Below are 25,088 nucleotides of genomic sequence, written 5' to 3' on the forward strand. Positions count from 1 at the left end.
CCTCCTTTGCCCAGCCATAGGTCCAGATCAGCAGGAGCCGCCCAAACTATAAGTCAAAGTGACTCTATTCTTATTGGAAATCAATCATCTCAGGTATTTTTTATAGTAGCATAAATGCTATTTACAATATATGAAGCCATAATATATGTGTAAGAACATAAGAGACCATCAAGGCAGCAAACTCATTTGCAGAGCCAAGCACACACTGCAGTGGCTCGAGAAGGGAAAAGTGAATAAAAGTTTCTATGGGGGACGTAACTTTAAATATTTTTTCTTGCACAAGAAATATATACATTGGCAGGATCAAGTAACAAGATGTATTTCTAGTTTTACCATAAGACACATGAAAAGAAAGTACACGGGGGAAAAAAGGCATTCCACTAAAGAAAGCAGTACACTGCTGGTCCTGTTATACTTTTTATACGGAATACAACTGGATTTCGTATTGCATAGCTATAATCCCTCCTTTCTCGCATTTTCTTATTTTACTGGCATAATTTGCCGCTAACTATGTAGGAAACATGCTGCCAGGCACCGGCAATATAAGCAAGATACATCTATAACCTAAGGAACACACTGTCCTCAGCAATCCCTTTCCCACAACTATGGATTAGATGCAAGTATTCTGAGAGGGGTAATGCATGTCTGGTGTTTATCTTACAATTATCTCATCTACTTAATGCCCTAAATACTAGGCTCTCTTCTGAAGGAAACACAACAGCCAGAGATGAGCCTTGCGACAGGAGAAAGGCACGCTCACACACACACACACACACACACACACACACATACACACACACACGGAACAACACATTCAACCAATCATAGCTCAGTATGGGAGAGTAAAACTTCTTAAAGAAAATGGCATCCAGCTCAATAATGAAGAGCAGCCTGCCAGCTATGAAGGTAGCAATCAATTTTCTACACAAAGTTTATGTGAAGATCCAACGTGTAAGGAAAAAAACAAAACAAGTACACACAAAAAACTAAAAAGAAGTAGAGGGACCCTAACCCTACAGCAGAGGAGGAGGGTGCAGAGAATCAGGCTAAAGGGGGACTCCCAGAACTGGAGGTTACTGAGTCAGGACGCTGACATGAGGAGGAAGGCAGAAGCCTGAGAGGCTGCCAGCAGGTGCTGACAATTCTAGGCACACACTGAAAAGCAAGCAGGCCCTGTAGGCATGAGATACCCGTCTGAATAAATCTATCCTCTGCTGTCCTACATCAAAGCTTTCCCCATTCATAAATAATACACAGGGCATCAGAAGTTTCTGGAGCTCCCTAGCAGTGCTGCCCAAAACCTACATACTAAGAACCATAAAATGTAAGTCTGGCTTTTCTTTATTTTTAAAAAATAAAAATTTAGCATGTGAGTATGTGTGTGTGTATGGATGAGAGTTTGTGTGTATATGTGTGTATGAATGTGTATATGTATGTGTGTGTGAGTATGCGTGTCTATGCATATGTGTGTATGTGTGTGTGAGTATGATGTGTGTGAATGTATGTATATGTGTGTTTGTGTATGAGTGAGTGTGTGTATATGTGTATGTATGTGTGCGAGTTTGTGTACGTGTGTGTGTGTGTGTGTGTGTGTGTGTGTGTGTGTGTGTACACAAGCACCCAGGCAACATGAAGGTCAGAGCTGCAGAATCAGTTCTTTGCTTCATCACACAGGTTCCAGGGATCAGGTCATCAGGCTTGGCAGCAAGCGTCCTTACCAAGGAACCATCTCACTAGCTCTAATTTTGACTTTTTAAATTTTAATTAAAATGTAATTGCATCCTCTCCCCCATTTCCCTCCTCCAAATTCAGCCTCCTCATCTTTAACTACTGTTGGTACATACACACAGAAACAAATGAATACAAATATGTCCTGTACTTTTTAAAGTAAACTGCAATTAAGATTAACTACACATTTAGCTAATGAAATATTTCTTTTAAATTTGTCATTTCAACATGTTTTACAAATATGGTGATATTGCACTTTCTTGTTCATCCTGTCTGCACGATTTGGTGAACATTTTACTCCTACAGAGCACCCACCCTCAGGAAGCACTGCTGACATTTAAAACCAAAAGAAGAAAAGAAAAAACCCTAGGAAGCCGCTTGTGGCTAACACCAACTCATTAGACAGGTCTAATTGAGAAGAGAGTTTGGGAAGCATGCTTAAACTTTCTGTAGAACTTTTGTCATTTTATTTTCTGATTTATGAAAATACTGCAACCAGTTTTTCAATGAAAATACAAAGGCTCAATTTTTTAAAATGACTCAGTCAAGCAGGAGAGAAGGAGCACAGGTTATAAGGCCTCTTGCTGCTCTTGTGAAGAACTCCAGTTTGGTTCACACCAGGGATGACAGCTCACAACTGTCTGTGTACCTCCAGTTTCAGGGAATCCAAGATCTTCCAGCCTCCAGGGGCACTGCACACTCATGGTACCCATGCATGCAGGAAAGTAACACACTCATACACATGAAGTACAAATAAATCTCTTAAAAAGTTAAAAAAATTACTCATTAATTATTAAAAATCCCAGCTAAAGTGTAGGTGTAGATGTTTTTAAGATACTGTCTTATGTAAAAAACATACGCATTGTGAGTTTCTTTACCTATCCACCTCAACAACTCTTCAAAAGTGCTAGGAAGGCTCATTTTATGAGTTCATCATTTTATCTAGTATACAGAGAGAAGACTGACACATTACAAACTATTGTAGACATTACAATATAAATACAGTATTAAAATATACTGTCTTTACAGTTGCTACTTTTCAAGCCTATATTCAAATTAGTCTTTCCTCAGACTCTAGAAGAAAAGCATTGTATGGGAGGAAAATGCCACCCTCAGGGCTAATGAGAGCTCGCCCCATGCTTTCCATCTGAAGGGAGATAAAAACTCCACAAGAGGGAGTAAACGCTTCAAAATCTTGGCGGGTTTCACCAGATTCACGTTCCTCCACTATCAGCTCTCAGTCCCAAATGACATGAAGGCCGAAAATTGTACTATAAGTAACTAGTCTGCTTCTCTACCCAGATCCTCGCTTACAGAAGTTACGAGATGGCCAATTCAACCACCACAGACCCTCCAGACCAGTCCTGCTCCCGGAACACCCTGATCACGCAGCAGATCATTCCTGTGTTGTACTGCGTGGTCTTCATCACAGGGATCCTCCTCAATGGAATCTCGGGATGGGTATTCTTTTATGTGCCCAGCTCTAAGAGTTTCATCATCTATCTCAAGAACATCGTTGTGGCTGACTTTCTGATGGGCCTGACTTTCCCTTTCAAAGTCCTTGGCGACTCAGGCCTCGGTCCCTGGCAGGTGAATGTGTTTGTGTGCAGAGTCTCTGCCGTGATCTTCTACGTTAATATGTATGTCAGCATCGTGTTCTTTGGGCTCATCAGCTTTGACAGGTATTATAAAATTGTAAAGCCCCTTTTGACTTCTGTTGTCCAGTCAGTGAACTACAGCAAACTGGTATCTGTGATTGTCTGGATGCTCATGCTTCTCCTCGCTGTCCCGAACATCATCCTGACAAACCAGAGCGTCAAGGAGATTACGAAAATACGGTGTATGGAACTCAAAAATGAGCTGGGGCGGAAGTGGCACAAAGCATCTAACTACGCCTTCGTGAGCATTTTCTGGATTGTGTTTCTTCTATTAATCATCTTCTACACGGCTATAACGAGGAAAATCTTCAAGTCTCACCTGAAGTCCAGAAGGAATTCCATCTCGGTCAAAAGGAAGTCCAGTCGCAACATATTCAGCATTGTGCTTGTTTTTTTTGTCTGCTTTGTACCTTACCACATTGCCAGAATCCCTTACACAAAGAGTCAGACGGAGGCTCATTATAGCTGCCAGTCAAAGGAAACCCTGCTCTACGTGAAGGAATTCACTCTGCTACTCTCTGCTGCAAACGTATGTCTGGACCCCATTATTTATTTCTTCTTATGCCAGCCATTTAGGGAAGTCTTAAATAAGAAGCTACACATCTCACTAAGCGTCCAGAATGACACAGACACGTCCAAAACTAAGAGGGGAAATACAGTTCATGAAAGCACAGATACTTTGTGACTTCCCACGCCCTTCCGAGTACTGTCCATGTTGTTACATGACAATTAAGAAGTGTAGGTAAAATGCATGCTTTTGACTATAAGTAACCTCTCTACCAATGCTATCCGGCAGGAAGTATGAAGTTCAAAACAATAGGTACAATAAAACTCAAACTTTCCATGTAAAATGAAAGTCTTGGCACATCACTTTTTAGATATCAAATAAATGGAGGAACAGCAAATAACCAAAACTAAACCCTTCTCTGCTATTACCTTGCTTCCTACGGGACACCCAATCTTTCAGATGTTCTTCCTAAATATCTTTTTCTATTAATGCTCATATCTACTTAATGTTTTACATTCTGTATGTACCAATAAACAAGTTGCCTTCAAAACCATCAGGGATTTCTTTTATATTAAGAATCAATGTGTAGGCCGGGCGGTGGTGGCGCACGCCTTTAATCCCAGCACTCGGGAAGCAGAGGCAGGCGGACCTCTGTGAGTTCGAGACCAGCCTGGTCTACAAGAGCTAGTTCCAGGACAGGCTCCAAAACCACAGAGAAACCTTGTCTCGAAAAACCAAAAAAAAAAACAAAAAAAAAAAAAAAAAAGAATCAATGTGTGAAGGAATACCCCCAGATTTCCTCACAACCATACCTGGTTCAGTACAGTGTGCTTAGTCACACCTTCAGGGCAAAGAAGGTGGTTACACAGAAAATGGAAACATTCTACTTGTCTCTGACTTTCCCAAATGAGTATTTCATATGCGCTGAGTCTTATTAAAGCTTTAGACCAAACACAGCCTAAACTGAAACAGGAACGTTCCTGTGCTGCTAGACAACATTCCCCACTTGCCCAGAAACTCCACACTTCCAGTCATCAGTCAAATAAACAAAGAACAAAACTCCCCAAGATCTTCAGTCAGATCTTGAGCTCTAAGCTTGCTATACGTGTTGGACTAAATGCACATGGGGATGGGAAGGGGACTGTGTTTATCATCCTTCAGAATTCCCACAGCCAGAGCAAACCTCCCCCGACCAGGCTACTGAAGCAAATGTAAGAAGTGAAGAAAGGTACTAAGTGAAGCTTGGGTCACGTGGTTATCTCTTCTGCTGCCATCCTCTTCTCTCCACAATACAAAGTCACCTTGCCCTGTGGGACCAAGCAATGTCTTTGTAACCACTATGCTAAGGCGCATGACTAATAGGAAAGCAAGACAGTTTAGGAAACGGTATGTCAGGGGGAAAATGGGATTAGAAATCACAGCAGAGTAACATTACTGTGTGCCAGAACTACTATTGGGTGCAGGGAAACATCTAGAAACAACGGGGCAGAGCCCTGGCAACAGAGAGTTAACCTAAGCATTCTTCAGATACCACTGTAGCTAAAGAGGCCATGAGGAACACGATATGGGTGCTTCTGTAGATGAAGCTATAACCGGGCGCCCACAGATGCTCAAGCGGCAGAGAAGGCAATGTCAACAGGATGGAAAAGAGGACAGTGAGCTGAGAACTTGTGCCTCTCCAAGAGTCAAGTCTTCTAACTCTAGCCAACTGTTGCCTCACTTTTATAGGAAATGTAAAAGTATGGGGCTTTTACATTGCTGGGCCTACGTCAAATCAACTGTTGGTCGGTTACTCTCACAAGCTTCGGGCTGCCACTACACTACCGTGTCTTGCAAGCTGTGCAACACTGGTAAAGGGTTGGTGGCAGGCTTGGTGCCAACATTTCTCTTTTGAGGCCGAGCAGAGTACCTTTCTGTACCAAAGACGCTGGACCATAGGGGCAAAGGCTCTATGGAGACAACCATTCAATCTCTCCATGCTGGGTGAATTGTGTAGGTGTTGTCTTCAGCAATGAGGCCTTGCTGTCAGTTGGCGGAGAGCAACCTGCAGTCTTGGCAACAGCCTGGATTGTTTTAGGGTTCCCATGGGGTCTATTTGACCAATAACTAGATTAGATGTAACACAATCCTGGTACTGGAAGCTTCATTTAGTGACAAGAAATGACCAGTTAGGACTCTGTCTCCCCTATAATTTGGCAATTTAGATTACCTTCATACATGTATATGTTTTAGAAAGGTTCTGCACTTACCATACTAGCCCTCAAATGCCCCTTACTTTTAGCTTTTTAACTGTCTCTTCCCCACATTCCCTCCCACAATCCTTTCTCCCACCCATTCCCACTTGATCCCCCCCCCCGCTTCTATTTCCCTTTCCTGATAAGATCTACCTGCTCCCCCTAGACCCTTACTCTATATCTACCTTCTGTGGTTCTATGGATTGTAGCTTGGTTTTCATTGACTTCACAGCTAACAGCCACATATAAATACATAGCATTTTTGTCTTTCTGGGTCAGGATACCTTACTAGGATAATTTTTTTCTAGTTCTTCCACTTGCCAGCAAATTTCATGATGCAATTTTTTTTAAATATAATTCACCTTCTGGTTTACCTCCTCAGCCTCCACCCTCTTTTTTCTTTTCTTTTTTTTTCTAGCAACACAAGGAAACATTTCCCATTGAGAAAACCACTTTTTAGGTTCTGAGCCATACAGTTAGCAGAGGTGAATCAGTACTAGGCAATTAAGCAGCCAGCCTGAATGCAGCAGTCACAAATTGGGATGGAACAAGATCAGAACTGACCCAGTGAAAGAAAACCCCGGGCTCATCCTCAAGAAACCTTCTGGGAGGGGTCCTGTCACGATGTAAACTCCAGATGTGCGAGAACGCCTAAGAATGGAGGCTTACACCATGGTAGGCAGACGAAAACTGCTTCAAATCTGATCCTGGTTTTACACTGAAGGCCTATTTCAGCCCCCACCTAAAGCCACACCCAGAACCTTGGACACCAGGGTATGACAACTAGTAAACTCGCTACAAAAACTGTAATCTAAGAAGGTTGCCCAGTGCCAAAAGGCCTTGAAGACATACACACAGGTAACACTGTAGGGACTGAGCAGGTTATACTTAGGACTATCTATGTGTATACAAACACATATAACAGATTGATGACAAAAGAGACCGTGAATTTGAATATCAGGAAAGGGTACGTGGGGCAGTGGCTCTCAACCTTCCTACCGCTGCGACCTTTAATACAGTTCATACTGTGGTGGCCCCAACCACGAAATTATTTTCATTGCTACTTCATAACTGTAATTTTGCTACTTTTATAAAATGTAATGTAAATAACTGATATTCAGATATCTGCTATGCAACCCCTGTGAAAGGGTCATTCGACCCACCAAGGGTAGGGTAGCTATCCACAGATTGAGAACTGCTGTTTTATGGGGTTTTGAGGGGAGGATAAAATGTAATTATATTATAATCTCAAAAATAAAATTAAAGGGATACTATACCAATTACAAACAGATTATCACACCCTCCTGATTTCCAAAAACTGGCATGGGTGATCTTTTAGGTGTACATCTCTATGTGGGCATCTGTTTGGAACTATTTCTGTGTGACCATCAACGAAAGGTCACTACTTCCTTTGGGCCAGCTATTTGCTGCTACAGTCTCATGACATGTGGATTACAATTTTATAAAAGTACATGCCTGACACACAAGTTCACACTGCAATCCAAAACTTGGAAGGTAGAGGAGGCAGGGTGGTCAGGAATTCAAGGCCAGCCTCTGCTCTGGGTTTGGGGGAGAGACCATGCCTAAACGGAAGAAAGGAATAGGGTTGAAATTGATAGCAAACACCCTATGCTATTGTCCAGCTCCTGCATACAGACATACACGCACACCTTCAACACCGACAGAGCTAATGAGGGACTACAGAATCGACGGGTGTTTTATTCTCTCTTCTTGTGTGGCTATGAGTCTATCAACTGTCTACATGTGACCGTCTTTTTACATTGTTTACACAGCAGCATCAACTTGGCTTATAAGTGAGTGGTCACTTAAATCTAAAGTATCAAATTAGCTCAAATTCCTTTTTCTTCAGATGCAACAGCAATTGTGAACAGCTCCCATGGGTTAACTTTGTTCACCAGCCCCAGAGATAATAATAGCAAAGGACAGAGAAAAAAAGTCAGTGTAGCCATGAAGGATGAGGCAATCAGAGAGGTCTGAGGGCTGCAGGTATGTCAATGAGATACACCTATTAGTATAAAACACGTTTCTGGTGAAGAAAGTTGAAGAAAAACATGCCTTAAGATGAGAAAGGATTGTAGACAGTAGTTTTATCCTAGAAGATCTTTCAATATGGAAATAAAAAGCAGTAAACCCAAACCAGGAAATGTACTCATGCTACAGAAGACCCAAGCAGCAAGGAAACTTACAGTCAGAACACAATAATGGCAACACATGATTAAGAATGCTATCATTAGCATTTACTAAGGTTTCTCTTGCAGTTAGACTACTGCCTAGACGCTTACTTCCTGTCAGGCTGCTCCAGACTCGAGGACGCAGCAGCTACCATCATTTCTCCAAAATCATGGCACTTCTAACTGCCTTCCAAACAGTTATCCCTAAACTCACAGATAACTACAGCTCTCAGCCACCATCAGAAAAGCTATGTGCTTGTTTTCTTCTCCAACAGACAGAGACTACTACACAGATCCACAGCTGGTCAAACTGCAGAGTGAGTGTGGCATGCCCAGTCACCACTGACATGTCTGCAATGAACACCTGGGGAGGAATACAGGAGCTGCAGGACCAGGACGCCTCTGGCTAAATAGCGCCCCCTAGATGTCACAGGGGAAGGTCACCTACGAACTCTAAACAGTATGGTTATTTAAATAAGTCCAACATAATTAACACCAACAGCTGATGTGCAAGTGTGGCTAAAGCAAATCCCACCCCTAGATGACGAGCTACAGGTTCCCTGGCCGCTGAGACAGCTTTTGTCCAGGGACATACTCCCACATAAACTGCCCAATCCCAAGAGGTCAGGCCTGGGCACGAGCACAAACAGGCAAGGTCAGACTCAGTAGGTTGTATACACACATGTATACATATGTAACAATGATAATTTAAAAATAAGAGGCTGTGACTTTGAAAGAAGGGAGGACATAACAGGAGTTATGGGAGGGACAGAAACAATATAGAGGACTCACATACAAATTTCTCAAAATTTTTTTAATTTAAAAATATTATTATCTGGAAATTGTGTTGAATAATTTTTCAATGATGCTATGGATAGCATAGGGGACCACAAATCAATTTGTGGGGCAAATTATCATTTTATACATATAAAATATAAAAATAACTATATCATTTCTTAAAACTAAAGTATCACCATGATCAAAATAAGGAGAAAATACCTTTACCTCATTTCTTCCCACTTGGGTTTCTGAAATAGTGGGTTAGTGGTGACATGCAGCTTCCTGTAACGTTAACAAGCTACGACCTGAAAAGTACTGACCCTCAATGGGACAGAAGGAGCCTCAGGCAACTGAAATGAGACCTCTGCATTAAAGACTTAGTTTCTCGAGCTTGAGCTCCAGAGGAGGGAGAGGAGAACACAGGGGCTGTGATGAGGGAAGCTAAGAGAGGGAGATGAGGTGGGGACATAAACAGAACAGAGACAGGAGAGGAGGGGAGGGTGATACATAACACTGAGGATGTTTCCTTAAAGCCACAGGCAAACATTATTTTATGTCTAATTCAAAATAAATATATACGCCAGGTGGTGGTGCACGCCTTTAATCGCAGTACTCAGGAGACAGAGATAGGTGGATCTCTGTGAGTTTGAGGCCAGTATGGGCTGCAGAGAGAGTTCCCAGACAGGCTTCAAAGCTACAGAGAAACCCTGTCTCCAAAAACCAAAATAAAAAAATAGAAAATAAAAACGCCACATATACTATACATAAATGTGCATGTACATATCCATAAATATGAAGGAAGCTGTGGCACTTGGGGTGATAATGCCTCCCACAAGAGACACAGACTATTGAACAGAAAATGCAGTGTCAAGCGAGGGGAGCCTCCCATCTAGTCCTTTGCTAAAGTGAAAGAAATGCCCCAGAACAATACAGGTTATTGCTTTTGCCCCTGGCTGTCTCCCAGAACCTCAACATCAGACCCAACTGCTGAAGACACCACATACTTGAGAAATAGGAAGTGGAGGAACTCAGATGCGACTGACCCCGAAGTCTCCCGGTCTCTCAAGCACCCTAAGATGCTGTGCAAGCTGCCGAGGAATAAAAGCAATCAATGGTCCTCTTCGGCTGTGATACCTACCAACCACAACTTGGCCAGCAGGGGAAGATATCCCTAAGGGTGAAATAGTGGCACTTACAACTGAGAGATGTTTAAATAAAGCTTTCTAACGGGATTTAAAGCTAACTAAATAGGAGGAAATTATGCCTAGTATTATAAATCTAGCCAAGGTGCCTAGGTGATGAGGTCGTGGACTCTAGAGGAGAACCTATGGCTGCTACTTTTCACCAACCGGCACGATTCCTAACCGCAGACTGTGGGGTGTGTAGCCCCAGTGGATACATCTACAGTACAACCCCTAACCTAAGGCTCAGGGACCATCTCAGAAGAGGAGCTGTAAAGAACATCCGCTGTGAGACAGTGTCTTCAGTATATGACAAGGGAGCTGAACTCACAACGACACCACCAGGTGACACGCCAATGTGGATGGAGAAAATATCACAAGGCGCCATCCCCAGATGCAGAAATACCGGCCAGTAGTGACGGCTCACGAGGAAGAATCGGTATTCTCAAGGGATGAGCCTCCTGATGACCTGTCTAATCCGGAGCAATCAGCCCTGAATATATACAGCTACAAGCAACACCAAATGGGTTCAGCAGTCTATATTTATATATACACACATGTGTATAAAATAATTATTAAAGGAAATCATGAATTTGAGATGAATGTGGGACACAGGGTGAGTGAGAGCAGGGAGAGAGCGCGGTTGAAATGATATAAAGTTCCTATGTACGAAATATTCAAAATTTTAAAATTACTAAGGCCAATAGAGGAAGACGTTTTCTCCGGCAACTCAGACAGTCAGAACTGATTCTCAAAGTGAGAATGCAGTTGGACTGCTAATCCCAAACCCAGAGTGCGGGGGCAAGAGGATGTGGAGCTTCAAGCCAGCCTGTCTATGAAGGGAGACCATGTCTCAAAACAAAACTAAAAATGAAAAAATAAAATTTGGTTTCACTATAACAAAATTGGTTCCTGCCAGGCCATGGTGACACATATCTGTAACCTTAGCAGTGGAGAGCCTCAAACAGGAGGATTCCTGTGAGTCTGAGGCCACTCTGGGTTTATGTGGCAAAATCCTATCTCATAAACACAAAATTAGTTTGTACTGCTCAGGGAGGAGGTGCAGGGACAAAGAACCAACACAACGTTAGCTTGCTCACATTTGGCAACCCAAACATAAACACTAGTCTTAGATTTTTAACAACAGTTAGTTTCTTGTACTTTTTGGTCATCTAAACCTAAACTAAAACAAGGAAGTGAACAGATAAAACACCTACCCAAAATAAAGAAAAATTTCCCCAGGAAACCTTTATCCCAGCTTTCCTTCCTATCTTACTAAAACCACTCCCTACCCAATTTGCAACCAATTCCACCTGTAAATTCCCTTCGCCTCACACTTAGACCCAGGGAATAAAAGCTCTGATTCACTACCTCAACTCTCTTTCCTGCAAATGTCTCTCCTACGGAGGGCACAGCTTGGCACTTACAGATTAAATGTGCACCAGCACGTTCACCACAATAGATAATAGATAGACAGTAGGTAGGTAGGTCTCTCACAACAAAATTTATGTTTATCACAATAAATGTATTTATCAAAACATGTTTGAGGCCAGAAACTCATGTTCATTTTCATAAAAGCTAGCCTTGCTCTAACTTGCTCGAACAACTCAAGGCCTTGGCTAAAGGGGTTGGGGAGTCTACTCTTATGAAAGAAAAATAAAGCCAATCACTAATGAGGCAATACTTCTCATTCAGACCAGCAAGTTGTTGGGCAGGCTACAACCTCGGAGTTAGGCTCTGTGCAGACACTAGTTAATGTCATTGTAGGGGAATAGTTAACTTTGTAACATAAGGTATAATTTCTAAATGCATGTCTCATTTCTTTAAGCTGTTGGGGTGAAGCTGAGAAATACTTTCTGATTGTTTTAGTCTCATAACTTGGAAAAGAGATGAAATACATTTTTTAAATGCACTATTAAAATGATGTGTGTATATGAGTGTGGATATGTGTGTATCGTGGTGGTATGTGCCTGTCAGAGGACAGGTTATGGAGTGGGTCTCTCCTTCTACCTTTACACAGGTTCCCAGGACCTGGGCTGTCAGACTTGGGTGGCAAGCACTGTAACCTGCTGAGCCAGCTCCCTGGTTTACATGTAATATATTCATGAAGGAATAACTCAAAAGTCATTTGCACAATTACATCTATGTGGTTTATATAAACATAGAAAAAGTTAATTACATAAACCAAAGAAAAGGGAGAATGGCAGCTATCTCTCTGTTGTTCCAATAATGTTCTCTCTTTTTTTTTTTTTTTTTTTGGTTTTTCGAGACAGGGTTTCTCTGTGGTTTTGGAGCCTGTCCTGGAACTAGCTCTTGTAGACCAGGCTGGTCTCGAACTCACAGAGATCCGCCTGCCTCTGCCTCCCAAATGCTGGGATTAAAGGCGTGCGCCACCACCGCCCGGCCCAATAATGTTCTCTTATTTTTTTTTTTTCGTTCAAGACTTTTCTAAAATGGAGTTGGTAAGATGGCTCAAGGTATATAAAGGTGCTTGCCACCAGGTCAGACAACCTGAGGACAATCCTGCTTGGTGGAAAGAAAAAACTGATTTCTTAATGTTGTCATGTATCTCCACAAATATGCTATATGACACACGGGTAAATGCACATACACACACATAATAATAATAAATGTAGAAAAGTATGTTTCTGGCATCAACAACAATAACAAATTAACCACAACCCATCAGATCCTATCTTGGGTTAATTTCTTAAGATGGTCTCACTTGATAGCCTAGACTGGTCCTAGATTCACAACAGAGCCCGGCCTCCCTCCAACTGCCTCAAGTTCATGGCTTCCCCCCTCCCTCAGCCTCCCAAATGCTGGGACTACAGACGTCTACTGGCCATTGTATTGGGAATTTTTAAATTAACAGATATCTTAGCAAGAATATAAGCTGCAACAATATTATTTAATTGTACCTTTGAAATGCTAGTGTCTATGGCTACACTAAACAAGTATCTGTTACATGCCTTACTGTCTTATGTCATAAACTCAGCATCATTTTCAAGACTTTAACACTGGTATTTTTTAAACTATTATAAAACGGAAAAGTCTGAGGTACTTCTAGTAATAAAAGAAAAAGCAGGCAAGGTATTTATGATGGATAAATAAAAATATCTTCTCTAAAACAGTAACTGAGAATTAAGTTACTTAAGATAGAAAAAAAAAAAGAAAAGAAAACTTCCTCAGGAGACTTTCAAACAGCTTAAACCATTTGCAAACCACAGTTTCATCTACGTCAATCTGTAACATTTTAAAACCACACAAAAAGGAAAGGAAATTTTTAGTTCAGCAGACAACCCTGCAAAATGGGACTGCCATCACTCTGGCTAACTAAACAGCTCACGCTTCTCTGAAGACCCGGACCCAGGCCTGGCTCAGAGGACACCACCAGGTAAGTCCTTTTCAATGGCTAACTAATTCAGTTTTTCCCATGGGAATCAAAGTCATGATTTTCAGTGTTGGACTCCTATCAGCATTTTCTGTTCTCGTTTGGCCTCATCTATCTTTAAATAAATTAGACCAATTATCCAGGAGGGGACATCTTGAGCTAGTCACTTTTCTTTTTTTTTTTTTTTTTTTTTGGTTTGGTTTGGTTTTTCGAGACAGGGTTTCTCTGTGGCTTTTGGAACCTGTCCTGGAACTAGCTCTTGTAGACCAGGCTGGTCTCGAATTCACAGAGATTCGCCTGCCTCTGCCTCCCAAGTGCTGGGATTAAAGGCGTGCGCCACCACCGCCCGGCGAGCTAGTCACTTTTCTAACTAGATCTATATGAACAGACATGGTGTATCTTCCCAGCAGGTCATGACCAGACGTTCCTCTTCCAGTCCTTCATTAGCACATTTCAAAGCATGTCTACCGTGGCTCCCACGGAAAATCTACTCTGTTTTGTTCTCTTTGTTTTATCCCCAAAGTAATGAGCCATCTATGAGAAGGAGCCAAGGAGACATTTAATTTTCATTCTGGATTTTGCTAGAACATAGCTGAGTATGCCTACTTTGCACAGATACCACTGCCACGGAGTTTATCAAGCTCTTGGATCTGAGATTTGTGATAGAGAGCCTGGGACGTTGTTATGATACAATTCTGCCTACTGATCAACATATGCTAAGTTCTGAGAAACTGTTGTTTCATGGCAATCTAGACACAGTTAAGAAGCAAATGCCAAGCACTCAGGACTCTTCAGCATTAGTTACATTGTAACTATTTGAAGTAAATTACCCCACTCTGGAATAGATGGTCAGTTATAAATACAGAGAATACCAATCAAGACAAATTGTTATAATTCTTCTCGTTACCATATGTCTTACTGATAAAACGAGAGCTTGCCATATAGTTATTCAAGCAATAGGGCACTTACAGAAACAAGTTACTATTTTCTATCACTATGCAACATCAGAAATGCCTATAAGGAAGTCAGAGAAGCCTAGCGTGAATTCAGATGTGAAGAGTCTCCCACAGGTCTATAGGCAGGACTCACAAAGAGGAAGAAGGAGAAAGGCTCAGAGTCCAGAGATCAGCAAGTACAGATCCTCATCTTGCTCCAATAAGCTGTGGAAATCTTGGGCACTTTGCAGTCTCCTCAATTGATTTGAGGACAGAAAAGAATCCACCCATCGTTAAAGTGCCACAATTCTAAAGTTATGCCACATGCTTAGGTATAGAGATGAGTAGGACTTATTCACAGGCGGTGCAGACTCAAACAATCTAAATTGAGACTCGGGATTAAAGAAGGGATAGATCAGTGGAAAATCGCATGCTATGTATGCAGGAGCCTTGAGTTCCAAACCCAGCACTGAAAACAAAGACAGACACCAGGAATATTAAGGGAATATTCAGTGATGGTAACTTTGACAGTGTACAGAAATTACATAAAAGACCTAAAGTGATACTTTAAATGTATGTGTGTTTGTGCATGTATACACACATATAAATGTATATATATACACAAGCATATTGTGTAAACGCACACACAGTAAGATTACACTGCAAAACACATGGAATGTCTATACTTCTCTTATTACTAGAGTGCTTGGGAGGAAAGTTAAAACTAAGAAGTTTACTGCAGCTGTTTTATGTGAAAACTTCTAAGAATATTCCTGCCACATAACCCTCAGGTAAGTATTGGTTTTTAGAGCACTAATCCTTAACATTAGAACCTTCATTGACATTACTATGGCTTCTAAAATATGACTGAGATGGACTCTTGGCTCTGTAATTTGCCAGCTCTCCAAGCAATGGATTTTAGCTCGGTATACCTCAGATTATAGCAACCACACAACAGGACTCATAAAATGTACTATAAAAAAATGGGTAGTCATCAAAAATAAAAAGTAATGCTTTAACATTTTCATTAAGGTTGGTTGGTACAGAATGACGGTACCAGTGAACCCCAAAAGTCATAAATCCTGTGGGGAAAAGCGAAGAGCATGTAACCTTTAAGTAACACTTATGACAGTTAGATAGACATCTCCCTTATCAACTTTCTTGCAACCATTGCATCATTCCAAGATAAACACGTCAGGGCCATTAGATGGCTCAGGAGTGAAGATGTAAATTGGGTGCATGAGTGGACCTAAGTCCCATCACAGAATTCTGGAGAAGTGGAAGGAGAAAACGGACTCCACAGAGTTGTCTGTCCACAGACTTCCACATGCACATGAACAAGCATAATAATAATAACAAATAAATTTTAAAGGCACACATTGTATCATTAACTATTTTGAGATGTGAAAGTTGGACAGTCATTAGAAGTTGTTTGATTTAAAGAGGGTTTTATGGCTGCTGAGTCAGTCACTGAAGTCTGAGTATCCTGCAACGTTACAGGTGACTCTGCTCCTGATAAAACTCTGGAGACTGAGAAGCCCAGGTTTTACACTGTCTCATTTCTGGGACGTTCAGAAAATTCCACGTAGATTTGCTTTATGAAAGTGACATTTTGGACTTCACTTAAAAAGGAATATTAATTAATCTGAAAATAGATTGCCCACATCAGGAGGCATCACACAATGTACCACGTGTGTCCCAAAACATGAAGCGAGACTAGACCACACCAGAGGGAGCTCAGTCTAACTCGAGCCCACAAGTCAAGCCAGTATTCTCTACCTGGAAGGAGCATGACAAAATTTATTAACATTATCAGGCTCGATTGTGGTGGTTCTCTACTGTGAAAGTTAGAAGGGGCTTTTGCTCCGTTTTGCTTTAGATTGAGGCAAGGTCTCGTGTATACCAGGCTAGCCTTGCCATTAAGCCAAGAATGAGCTTAAACTAGTGTTCCTCCTGAGTGATGGGTTATGAATGAGTACCAACAGGTCCAATAAACATACCAGTTTCAATACAGATACAACTGACCCATTCTTGAAAAATGCTGTAACCAATAAATATAGACCCATGTTCTAGAAGCTTTAAGATTCACTTTCACAGACCTACTAAAAACACTTCGTAGAAAAAGTTACAGCCATTATTATGTTCTACAAAGTACCTGTCAAACTCCAACGATACAACTTTTTCCATTGGAATTTTAAAAAGTAAAAAGAAACAGAAGAAAGTAATTTCATTAACATAGCAAGCATAATATAACAAAAAAATATACGATGGGTACTCAGACTTAAAAATTACAACTAAATTCAATCTGGAAGTGTTCACCAGGCACACACGGCTGGAGGCCACAACGCTGGCTTTACAGGTCTATACCATTATGAAACCGGAACACGATGAGAGAGACCGTGGGCATCAATTCAGAGCCAGAGCCTAACCCTTCAACTCCTCCCGCTGAAAATAAGAGACAAAATTTTATTTCTAAAAATCTATTAAGAGGATTCAAACCACAGGACCTGCTTTCAAAATAACAATATAAAAACCTTTGTTCCATTTACTGTCATCTCTTTTCTCCAACCAGCCTAGGTTCTGGCAGCATAATCTACAAAACCTACAAAAAGAATGCAGAAAGCTACATTGAACTCTTTTTCAGACAAAACCACAGCACCTTCCTCTCTCCACTTCCCAGAAACTCTGGTCACTTACCTCCTCTGCAAAGAAATTTCACCCTCAACTGGTCACAGACAGCATGCAACACAAACCCACAAGGTCAAAAACATCCCTTCCTAAGAGCAAATTTACTTGGGATTTCCTGAAAGTCACAGAAATCAGACAATAGAGAATTCCAAACAATCTAAAGCTGTTCCCACTAGCCCAATGAAACTCTTCCTAAGAACTAGAAAGACCATGACATTTTGAGTACAAATGTTTCTTTTAAAAAAGTATCTCATAATTTTAGTTACTAACATCTCCCTCCTACTCTTTTTAACAGAGCCCTGGATGGTTATTTTTAAATGTTGAACTCAAGCTTATCTCTGAAGATGACAAATAGTTCACTGTTCTGTCCAGTTTACAGCGATCTGGAACCATTTACATATTTTTTTTATTTAGTTTTCCTCATTGGAATCATTGGAAGTTGTTTTGCAACATGGGCTTTTATACAGAAAACCACAAATCACAGGTGTGTGAGCATATACTTAATCAACTTGCTTACAGCTGATTTCCTGCTCACTCTGGCATTGCCAGTAAAAATTGTTGTTGACTTGGGTGTGGCACCCTGGAAGCTAAAGATATTCCACTGCCAAGTAACAGCCTGCCTCATCTACATCAATATGTACCTCTCCATTATTTTCTTAGCCTTTGTCAGCATTGACCGCTGTCTTCAGTTAACGCACAGCTGCAAAATATACCGAATACAAGAACCTGGATTTGCAAAGATGATATCGACTGTCGTGTGGCTCATGGTCCTTCTTATAATGGTGCCGAACATGTTGATTCCCATTAAGGACATCAAAGAAAAGTCAAACGTAGGTTGCATGGAGTTCAAAAAGGAGTTTGGAAGAAACTGGCATCTGCTGACAAATTTTATATGTGTGGCAATATTCTTAAATTTCTCAGCCATCATTTTGATATCCAACTTTCTTGTAATTCGGCAGCTGTACAGAAACAGAGACAATGCAGACTGTGCAAACGTGAAGACGGCTCTAGCCAACATTCTCTTGGTGACGGTCAGTTACATCATCTGCTTTGTTCCTTACCACGCTGTCAGGATCCCATACACCCTCAGCCAGACAGACGTCATATCTGATTGCTCAACTAGGATCTCCCTCTTCAAAGCCAAAGAGGCCACACTGCTCCTGGCTGTGTCCAATTTGTGTTTTGATCCAATCCTGTACTATCATCTCTCAAACGCATTTCGACTGAAGGTCACTGAGACTTTTGCCTCACCTAAAAAGGCTAAGGCTCAGAAAGAAAACTCAAGATGTGAAAGTGATGTGTAAAACACGGGGTTTCGCATACCAGCCCTGCTTTCTGACTGAACCACAAAGCTGGTCATAGTTTTCACAGATAAAAGAAGATAGTTAATAATAAAAGTTGCTGATGGCTAGCAAACCATGTGGGAAGTCCTTTTCTCAACACAAGCCTGCCCTGTACTCACACAGTTGCTGGTATTCTTTAGCCCAAATATCTGCACAGGAAAGTTACCAGAGCACGTTGAACCAAGGTCAACCTGGATGACCAACGTGAGAAGAGCCAGGGCAGAGACTCTGAGACTCATTGCAACTTCTTGATGAAAACATGCCAAATAATCTGCATCTAAGCTGCCAGGAAACTCGTCAGCAACACAACCTTAAAGGTCTTCCGCAACCTAAAAAATAAAGACATCAAAATACCCGCATTGTCTTCACTTTTATCCTACCACTTTGAAAGTTAGCAAATGCGCTATTCAGTAGTCCTACTTTTAACATCTGATTTTTTGCAGCAGTAACAACTTTTAGTTATAAAAAGCTAACAGTGACAGAACTGGGATCACAGTGGTTAATTCCACACCCTGGAGGTTGAGGTCAAAGGATTGTTATGAGATTGTGACTAGCACTGGCTAGTGAATTGCAGGCCATCCTGGTCTATAAAATGAGACCCTATTCCTAATTAATTTTAAAAGGGGGTTGCAAATACATGGGGTATGTTTTTAAGAACACGAGGGAGCTGTTAAATTATGTTAGTTGTTAAAGCTGTTTTGGAAGTGAAAATCCACATCAAAGGTATTAGAAATATAAGACTAGCCAAAGAATCTTAAAGTAGAGACAAGGACTCATCACTAGGCCATGCTAGGAACATAGCCTAGATTAGGTCATGGTATCTCTTAAATCTAGACACACGGCCAATCAGAAAGAATCTGCAGTACAAAGTACAAGTCACTCCAGCTGTGAGCACATTCTCGCCATCGCTAACACATACCCAGGTGAGGCATGGCATTGAATAAACTTACTAGGAAAATCAGAAAAGTACTGATCAGCATGAATGAGTTTGTGTTTTGGTCTAGTTCCCTCTCTCTTCTTGTGTGTGTGTGTATTGGGGGTAGGGGATGGGGAGGACACCATGACCTCCTACAGCTTGCCGTATGTAGCACTGATCTCACTATGTAGCCATGCATAATCTTAAACTCCTGATCTTCCTCCATCTACCTCCCAAGTTCCAGGATTATAGGCATGTGCTACCGAGAGCAGCTCTTCTGTGTGTATTTGTAACATTCCAAAAAACCCACATAAAATAGTTAATAATGGGCTAGAGAGACAGCTCAGCAGCTAAAAGCATTTGTTAGTCTTGCAGAGGACCCAGGTTCAGTCCCCAGCACCCCATATCAGGAGGCTCACAATTGTTTGTAACTCCACTTGCAGATCCAAAACCCTCTTCTCGCCTCCTCTGGTACCACGTATGCTGATGGTACACATCATACATGCAAGCACTCACACATATGCACATCAAATAAATAAATCTAGGAAGGAAGGAAGGCAGGCAGGCAAGCAGGCAGGCTGGGGTGGCACACACATGCCTTTGATCCACTTGGAAGGTAGAGGCAGATGAATCTCTGTGAGTTTGAGGCCAGCCTGGTCTACACAGGTAGTTCTAAGACAGCCAAGGCTACATAAAGAAACCCTATCTCAAAAAAAAAAAAAAAAAAAAAAAAAAAAGAAAGAAAGAGAGAGTGAGTGAGTGAGAAAGGGAGGGAGGGACAAAGAAAAAAGAAGGACTACATTGCAATAGCTGTGGTGATGAGTGACTCTGGACTAGATATGGTAGCACATGCCTGAAATACCACACGTGGGTGCAGAGACATCCGAGAAAGAAGTATCACAAGCCTGTACAGATTTTATAGCCGCGTGTGCATGTGCGCGTGCGCGCACACACACACACACACACACACACACACACGAGGGGGTTGGGGAGGAAAGGAAAGAGGGAGGATGAGTGTGTTCTTAGATTGCAATATCATTTTTGTACTTCAACAATTAGTTTCAAAGTCCTGTGTATAAGTTCACAAATACATTCTTGGTCTGATGAAAGTAATTTAAAAAGCACTAATTGTCTATATTTTAAAAAGAAACAGCAGTTTCTGGAAAGTATCCATGACAGGAACTCCGATCGTTACGACATGTCTGACACCCTGTATATTCTTGCCGGGTTACAGGAGAGCAGAATGCATAAACAATAGAACAAAATACACCTCCAGCCCCGCTCTGGTGAGCAGATCAAAACAGCCATGAAACAGAATGCTCAGTACAATTTTTGAATCTTTGCTCAAGGAGCCCTTCATGCTCCCTCCTTGGTCGACATGACACAAGGTGGGTTCATTTTTCAGACTGGCCCACAGTCTACAGGCATTTTCTTGATGAATGATTAATGTGGAAGGGGCCATGCCACCCTGAGCAGTGCCACCCTGGGCAGGCAGTCCTAGAGGTATATGAGAACTGGCTGAGCAAAAAAGAAAAAAAGAAGCAAGCCAATAACAAGCATCCTCCGTGGCCTCTTCAGTTCCTAGCTCAATTTCTGCCCTGATTCCCTCCTTGGTGATAGACTGCAATCACCTGTGAAATGAAGCAAAGCTGTGGAATGAAGCAAACTTTTTCCTTTTGGTGGTGGTTATCACAGCAGTAGATAGCGAACCAGAACAAAAGTTAACCAAAAACTGGACCCAAAGGTGGCGTAGGGGTAAGAATGCTTCCTGCACAATCATGACGACCTAAGTTTAGATCCCAGAATCCATGTAAAAAGCCAGAAACTGCCACTCACTCCTGTACCCCAGGACTGTAGGGAGCAGAGAGTAAGGTCACTGGAGTCCAGTGGCCACCAGCTTCGTTCTAGCTACCGTAAGAAACCTGTGTCAAAGGGACAGGCATTAAGTGGTAGAGAAAGACACACTCCTCTAGCCCCTGTGAATGTGTGCACAGGTGAACACACTTGCATACACACTCAACCCACAATATACACCTTATATGTCTGCATAAGCACACGCAAAAAATCATTAAAATTAAAATTAGATCCTTTACATCTGTCAAGGGGCATTGTTGAGCAGCACTTCCCTCTAAGGAGATAGACAAGATCACGTGAACAACACAACAAAGAAGTTGTTTTTTGGTACCTGTTCAGATTCCAGAAGCACAGAGAAGACAGACAGATTGTAATTTCTGCTTACACAAGCCAGTACATGTAACTCTCAACTACTTCCAGCACTTCACTGTATTATTTTATACTTTGTTGGGTTTTTTTTTTTGGTTTTGTTTTTCGAGACAGAGTTTCTGTGTAGCTCTGCCTGTCCTAGAATTCACTTTGTAGACCAGGCTGGCCTCGAACTCACAGAGATCCACCTGCCTCTGTGCCTCTCTAGTGCTGGGATCAAAGGCGTGTGCCACTACTGCCAAGATTACACTTAATATTTCAAAACAACCCCAAGGCATGATAGCTCATGCATGAATATGCCAGAAACTCTGTAATACATAAAGCCAACCTCTCTGCTACCACAAATTAACTGCCATATTACTCTGCCATACTGAAAGCCGGTGACAGAAAGAACCATAGAAAATTACTGATAATATTCTGAGATGAACAACAAAGAATTCTGTAAATTTTTTTTTACATAGCACAAGCACACAAACAAAAAGGGCATTTTAACTGACATAAGACAAAAAAATATGAACTTAACCAATTTAAGTCATTTAGGTAGATGTTCCAAAATATCAACTATATTTAGCTTTCACAAAATCCTTAGCTTCCTGCCCAAAACTTGTAAGTGTCCAAAGCATTCAGGAAACAGTTACCCAAAAAATTAAAAATGTCTCAGCTTTTAGCCCAATGTTCATTACGACCATCAAAAATACTCTCGTCTTTCTTAGGGATAAACACTTCACTAAAGACTTCAACACACAATTTCCTGCCACGCTCTCTTCAGGTGTTACCTAAGCTTTAAACCCACCAAGACCAAAGCCAAGCCCACTCCACCTTCCACCTCTTGACAAAGCCACACCCACCCCACCTTCCATCCCTGCCATCAAGTCAGAACCACCTCCTCAGTGACTCAGTGTGAGAACAGAAGGGACCCAGAATGACAAAAGCCTGCCTGTTAATGACACAAAGGTTTCCACCCAATTGCTAAACTAGCCCCAAAATTCTTACTCATCTGTAAAATGCAAAAAGTACCAATACTCAAACAATATGAGTGCAAAAACATTAATCAGCCAACGACTTTCAAATTAAAGTAGGAAACATATCTAGGCATGACTTGTAGTCACTCAAACCCTTTTAATATAAGGATATTGATATTGGGGATTCTATTAAATCTAATTAGTAGCTAATAATCACGCCATAACATCCAAGCTATTATCTGTATACACAGGCCATTTGATCCAAATTACAGCCATCAAACCAACAGCGCAAAGTTTCACCTGACGTCGTTACGTGTGAGTGGACGGGCAGGTGGGTATTCCGACAGCCAAGTCACTAATGACCACGTATTGAGATCATCCTGGTACACGCCGATGGAACCATGACTTACCAGAGGTATAGGAAAGTGGGTTGCATACTGCAGGTGGCGGAGGAGGTCGTAATTTGACGGAAAGATCAACTCCCTTGGTTTTTCTCTCTTCAGCAGTTTCTCACCATTAACCGACATTCTTCGGCTCAGGGAAGGGTTGGCATTCCCACAGGACTCTCCAGGCATGGGAGAGAAAATCTATGTCATGTAAAACAAATATTATGTATCATTAATGAAGAGGGCAAAGCCATTGTACCACGTACCAGAACGTCAGACACGAGACGCTCACAAAATAATGATCAAAAACGTAAGTAGAAATTCTATTAATTTCTACAAAATTAAATCAGAAAATGAAAATCACACATGAGAAGAACGGGTGGGGGAGAGTGGTCAAACCAGTAAGAGGACTGGCCATGCAAGCAAACTTAAAAGTGTTATCCTCAAAGGGTTACATTTCCTCAAAAAACACATGCTTACTAACACTTAATAAGATTAATCCATAGATAAATATCCCAAAATGTACAAACAATGCTCTAATAAACAGTAAGATTCATGAAAAACACATTACACTGAGAGATGGTAAAAAAAAAAAAATGAATGAATCATAACGCTATTTCTTTAGAAACTCGATATGTAGATTATCATAATAAAACTACATCCCCACACTCCCCAGAGAGGATGATCCCAAGGTTAAAGTGTCAAAGCCAGTCAGCTTTGTAGCCTTTACAAAGGGGGCAAAGAGGACCCGCAGTGAGGCTGGCCTGAGACAGAACAACCACAGGCAAGCAGGTGACTTAGTGAGGATGACATCGCCATCAGAAGTGAGTCATTCCAGCACACCAGACAAGAAACAAAAGGATGGAGACAAGCTGGGTGGGGGAGGGGGAGTGATGGGTTAGCTGCCAATGAGAATCAAAGGTTGAACCTACTGGAAACTCAGAACCAAAGTCACTTTTAAAGTCACTCTTGTCTATTTCGTCAAAAATGTGAGCTGTTCCTGAGCCGAGGCCCATGTGCGCCATGATACTGTGTTCCTGGTGAGTGCCGGAAAAAGAAAGCCACGTTGTAAAAGCTGCAGTTTAAAAGCCGGAGGTTGAAAGATGACAGTAAGTTTTTCAGCATCCTGTCTGTCACTCTCACTGTCTACTCCTCTGAAAGAAGTCAAAGGAAACTTGAAGACGTGTAATTGTGTGTTAAGAGTCACAATCTGTCCCCCGTGAAGAGAAGGCCTAACTCCCATGATGTTTTAAAGGAAGCGCACAGAGCTTCTTCACTTAAAACAAACCAGTCACAATTTCTTTCACTGAGCTATTTCCAATAATAAAAAAAAATGAGATTCTTAAAGATCTAAGAATAAAATGAGATGTTTTAAAAAACAAACAAATATATCTAAAACTTTAAATAAACATAGCGTAAGAGTACCTGGCAAATTCATATTTAATAACAGAAGTAAAGCTGTATTTTGAGTACTCCCAGAGTGTCATTAATTTCCACGGCTTCTCACTGTCACCTAAATCATTTTATCTTGAATTTTAAATATCTGGGACAATGTCTAGAATGTCAGAACCTGACAGAAAGCCTTACAGTCGTCAAACCCACAGCAGAAATTGCTGCAAAGAACAATCTACCCTGTTTTAGAAAGAGATTAACTTTTGCAAAGAAAATCTGTGTTATTAAGAACAAGGGACTCCCCCTCTATTTGGCCAAGAGTGGTACAGGGAGACCCTCTTTGGAATGAAAGCCCAAGGGGTGCGAGAGTAAAACAAGTTCACCCGTGAGGCACAAAACTAAAAGAAAGTTTCAGGATACACACATCTAAAGCTAAAAGCATATCATTTTAAACTCATGAAAAAAAACTGTGGTCAGTCTCATCTTTTCAATAGCTATACAACATAGAAAATTCTAGAAGGTAGATATATAATCAAATTTGTCCTTTGTGATTGGAGAGGAAATAAAC

The 25,088-nt window shown here is 41.4% G+C and overlaps 3 protein-coding genes across 12 annotated transcripts in view; 2 read left to right on the forward strand and 1 right to left on the reverse strand.

The window, feature by feature from the left end:
* The window catches only part of P2ry14 (purinergic receptor P2Y14), a 44,089-nt gene extending 39,644 nt beyond the window's left edge, over positions 1–4,445 (forward strand). For both annotated transcript variants that reach the window (XM_057756840.1, XM_057756839.1), the window contains exon 2: positions 3,031–4,445. In XM_057756840.1, coding sequence (XP_057612823.1) covers positions 3,055–4,071 — 1,017 coding nt within the window. In that variant the 5' untranslated portion in view covers positions 3,031–3,054 and the 3' untranslated portion in view covers positions 4,072–4,445. The remainder of the gene's footprint in view (positions 1–3,030) is intronic.
* Med12l (mediator complex subunit 12L) overlaps positions 1–25,088 on the reverse strand; it is a 297,109-nt gene that overhangs the window by 186,233 nt on the left and 85,788 nt on the right. For 6 of the 8 annotated variants that reach the window (XM_057756830.1, XM_057756835.1, XM_057756828.1 and 3 more), the window contains 2 exons: positions 24,061–24,165; positions 23,153–23,329 (listed from right to left, as the gene is read on the reverse strand). In XM_057756830.1, coding sequence (XP_057612813.1) covers positions 23,153–23,329; positions 24,061–24,165 — 282 coding nt within the window. The remainder of the gene's footprint in view (positions 1–23,152; positions 23,330–24,060; positions 24,166–25,088) is intronic. The other 2 variants (XM_057756832.1, XM_057756831.1) reach the window with 1 other exon arrangement.
* On the forward strand, positions 13,595–18,979 carry Gpr171 (G protein-coupled receptor 171). Of its 2 annotated transcripts, none has more exons than XM_057756844.1 (2): positions 13,595–13,678; positions 17,594–18,979. In XM_057756844.1, exon 2 carries the CDS (start codon positions 17,616–17,618, stop codon positions 18,600–18,602), a length of 987 nt encoding a protein of 328 aa, XP_057612827.1. In that variant the 5' UTR covers positions 13,595–13,678; positions 17,594–17,615; the 3' UTR covers positions 18,603–18,979. The 2 variants fall into 2 exon arrangements, with proteins under 2 accessions (XP_057612827.1, XP_057612828.1); XM_057756845.1 differs by lacking the exon at positions 13,595–13,678 and adding an exon at positions 15,354–15,401.

The sequence above is a fragment of the Chionomys nivalis genome, chromosome 24 (assembly GCF_950005125.1).
Source record: "Chionomys nivalis chromosome 24, mChiNiv1.1, whole genome shotgun sequence".
In the NCBI taxonomy this organism is placed as follows: Eukaryota; Metazoa; Chordata; class Mammalia; order Rodentia; family Cricetidae; genus Chionomys; species Chionomys nivalis.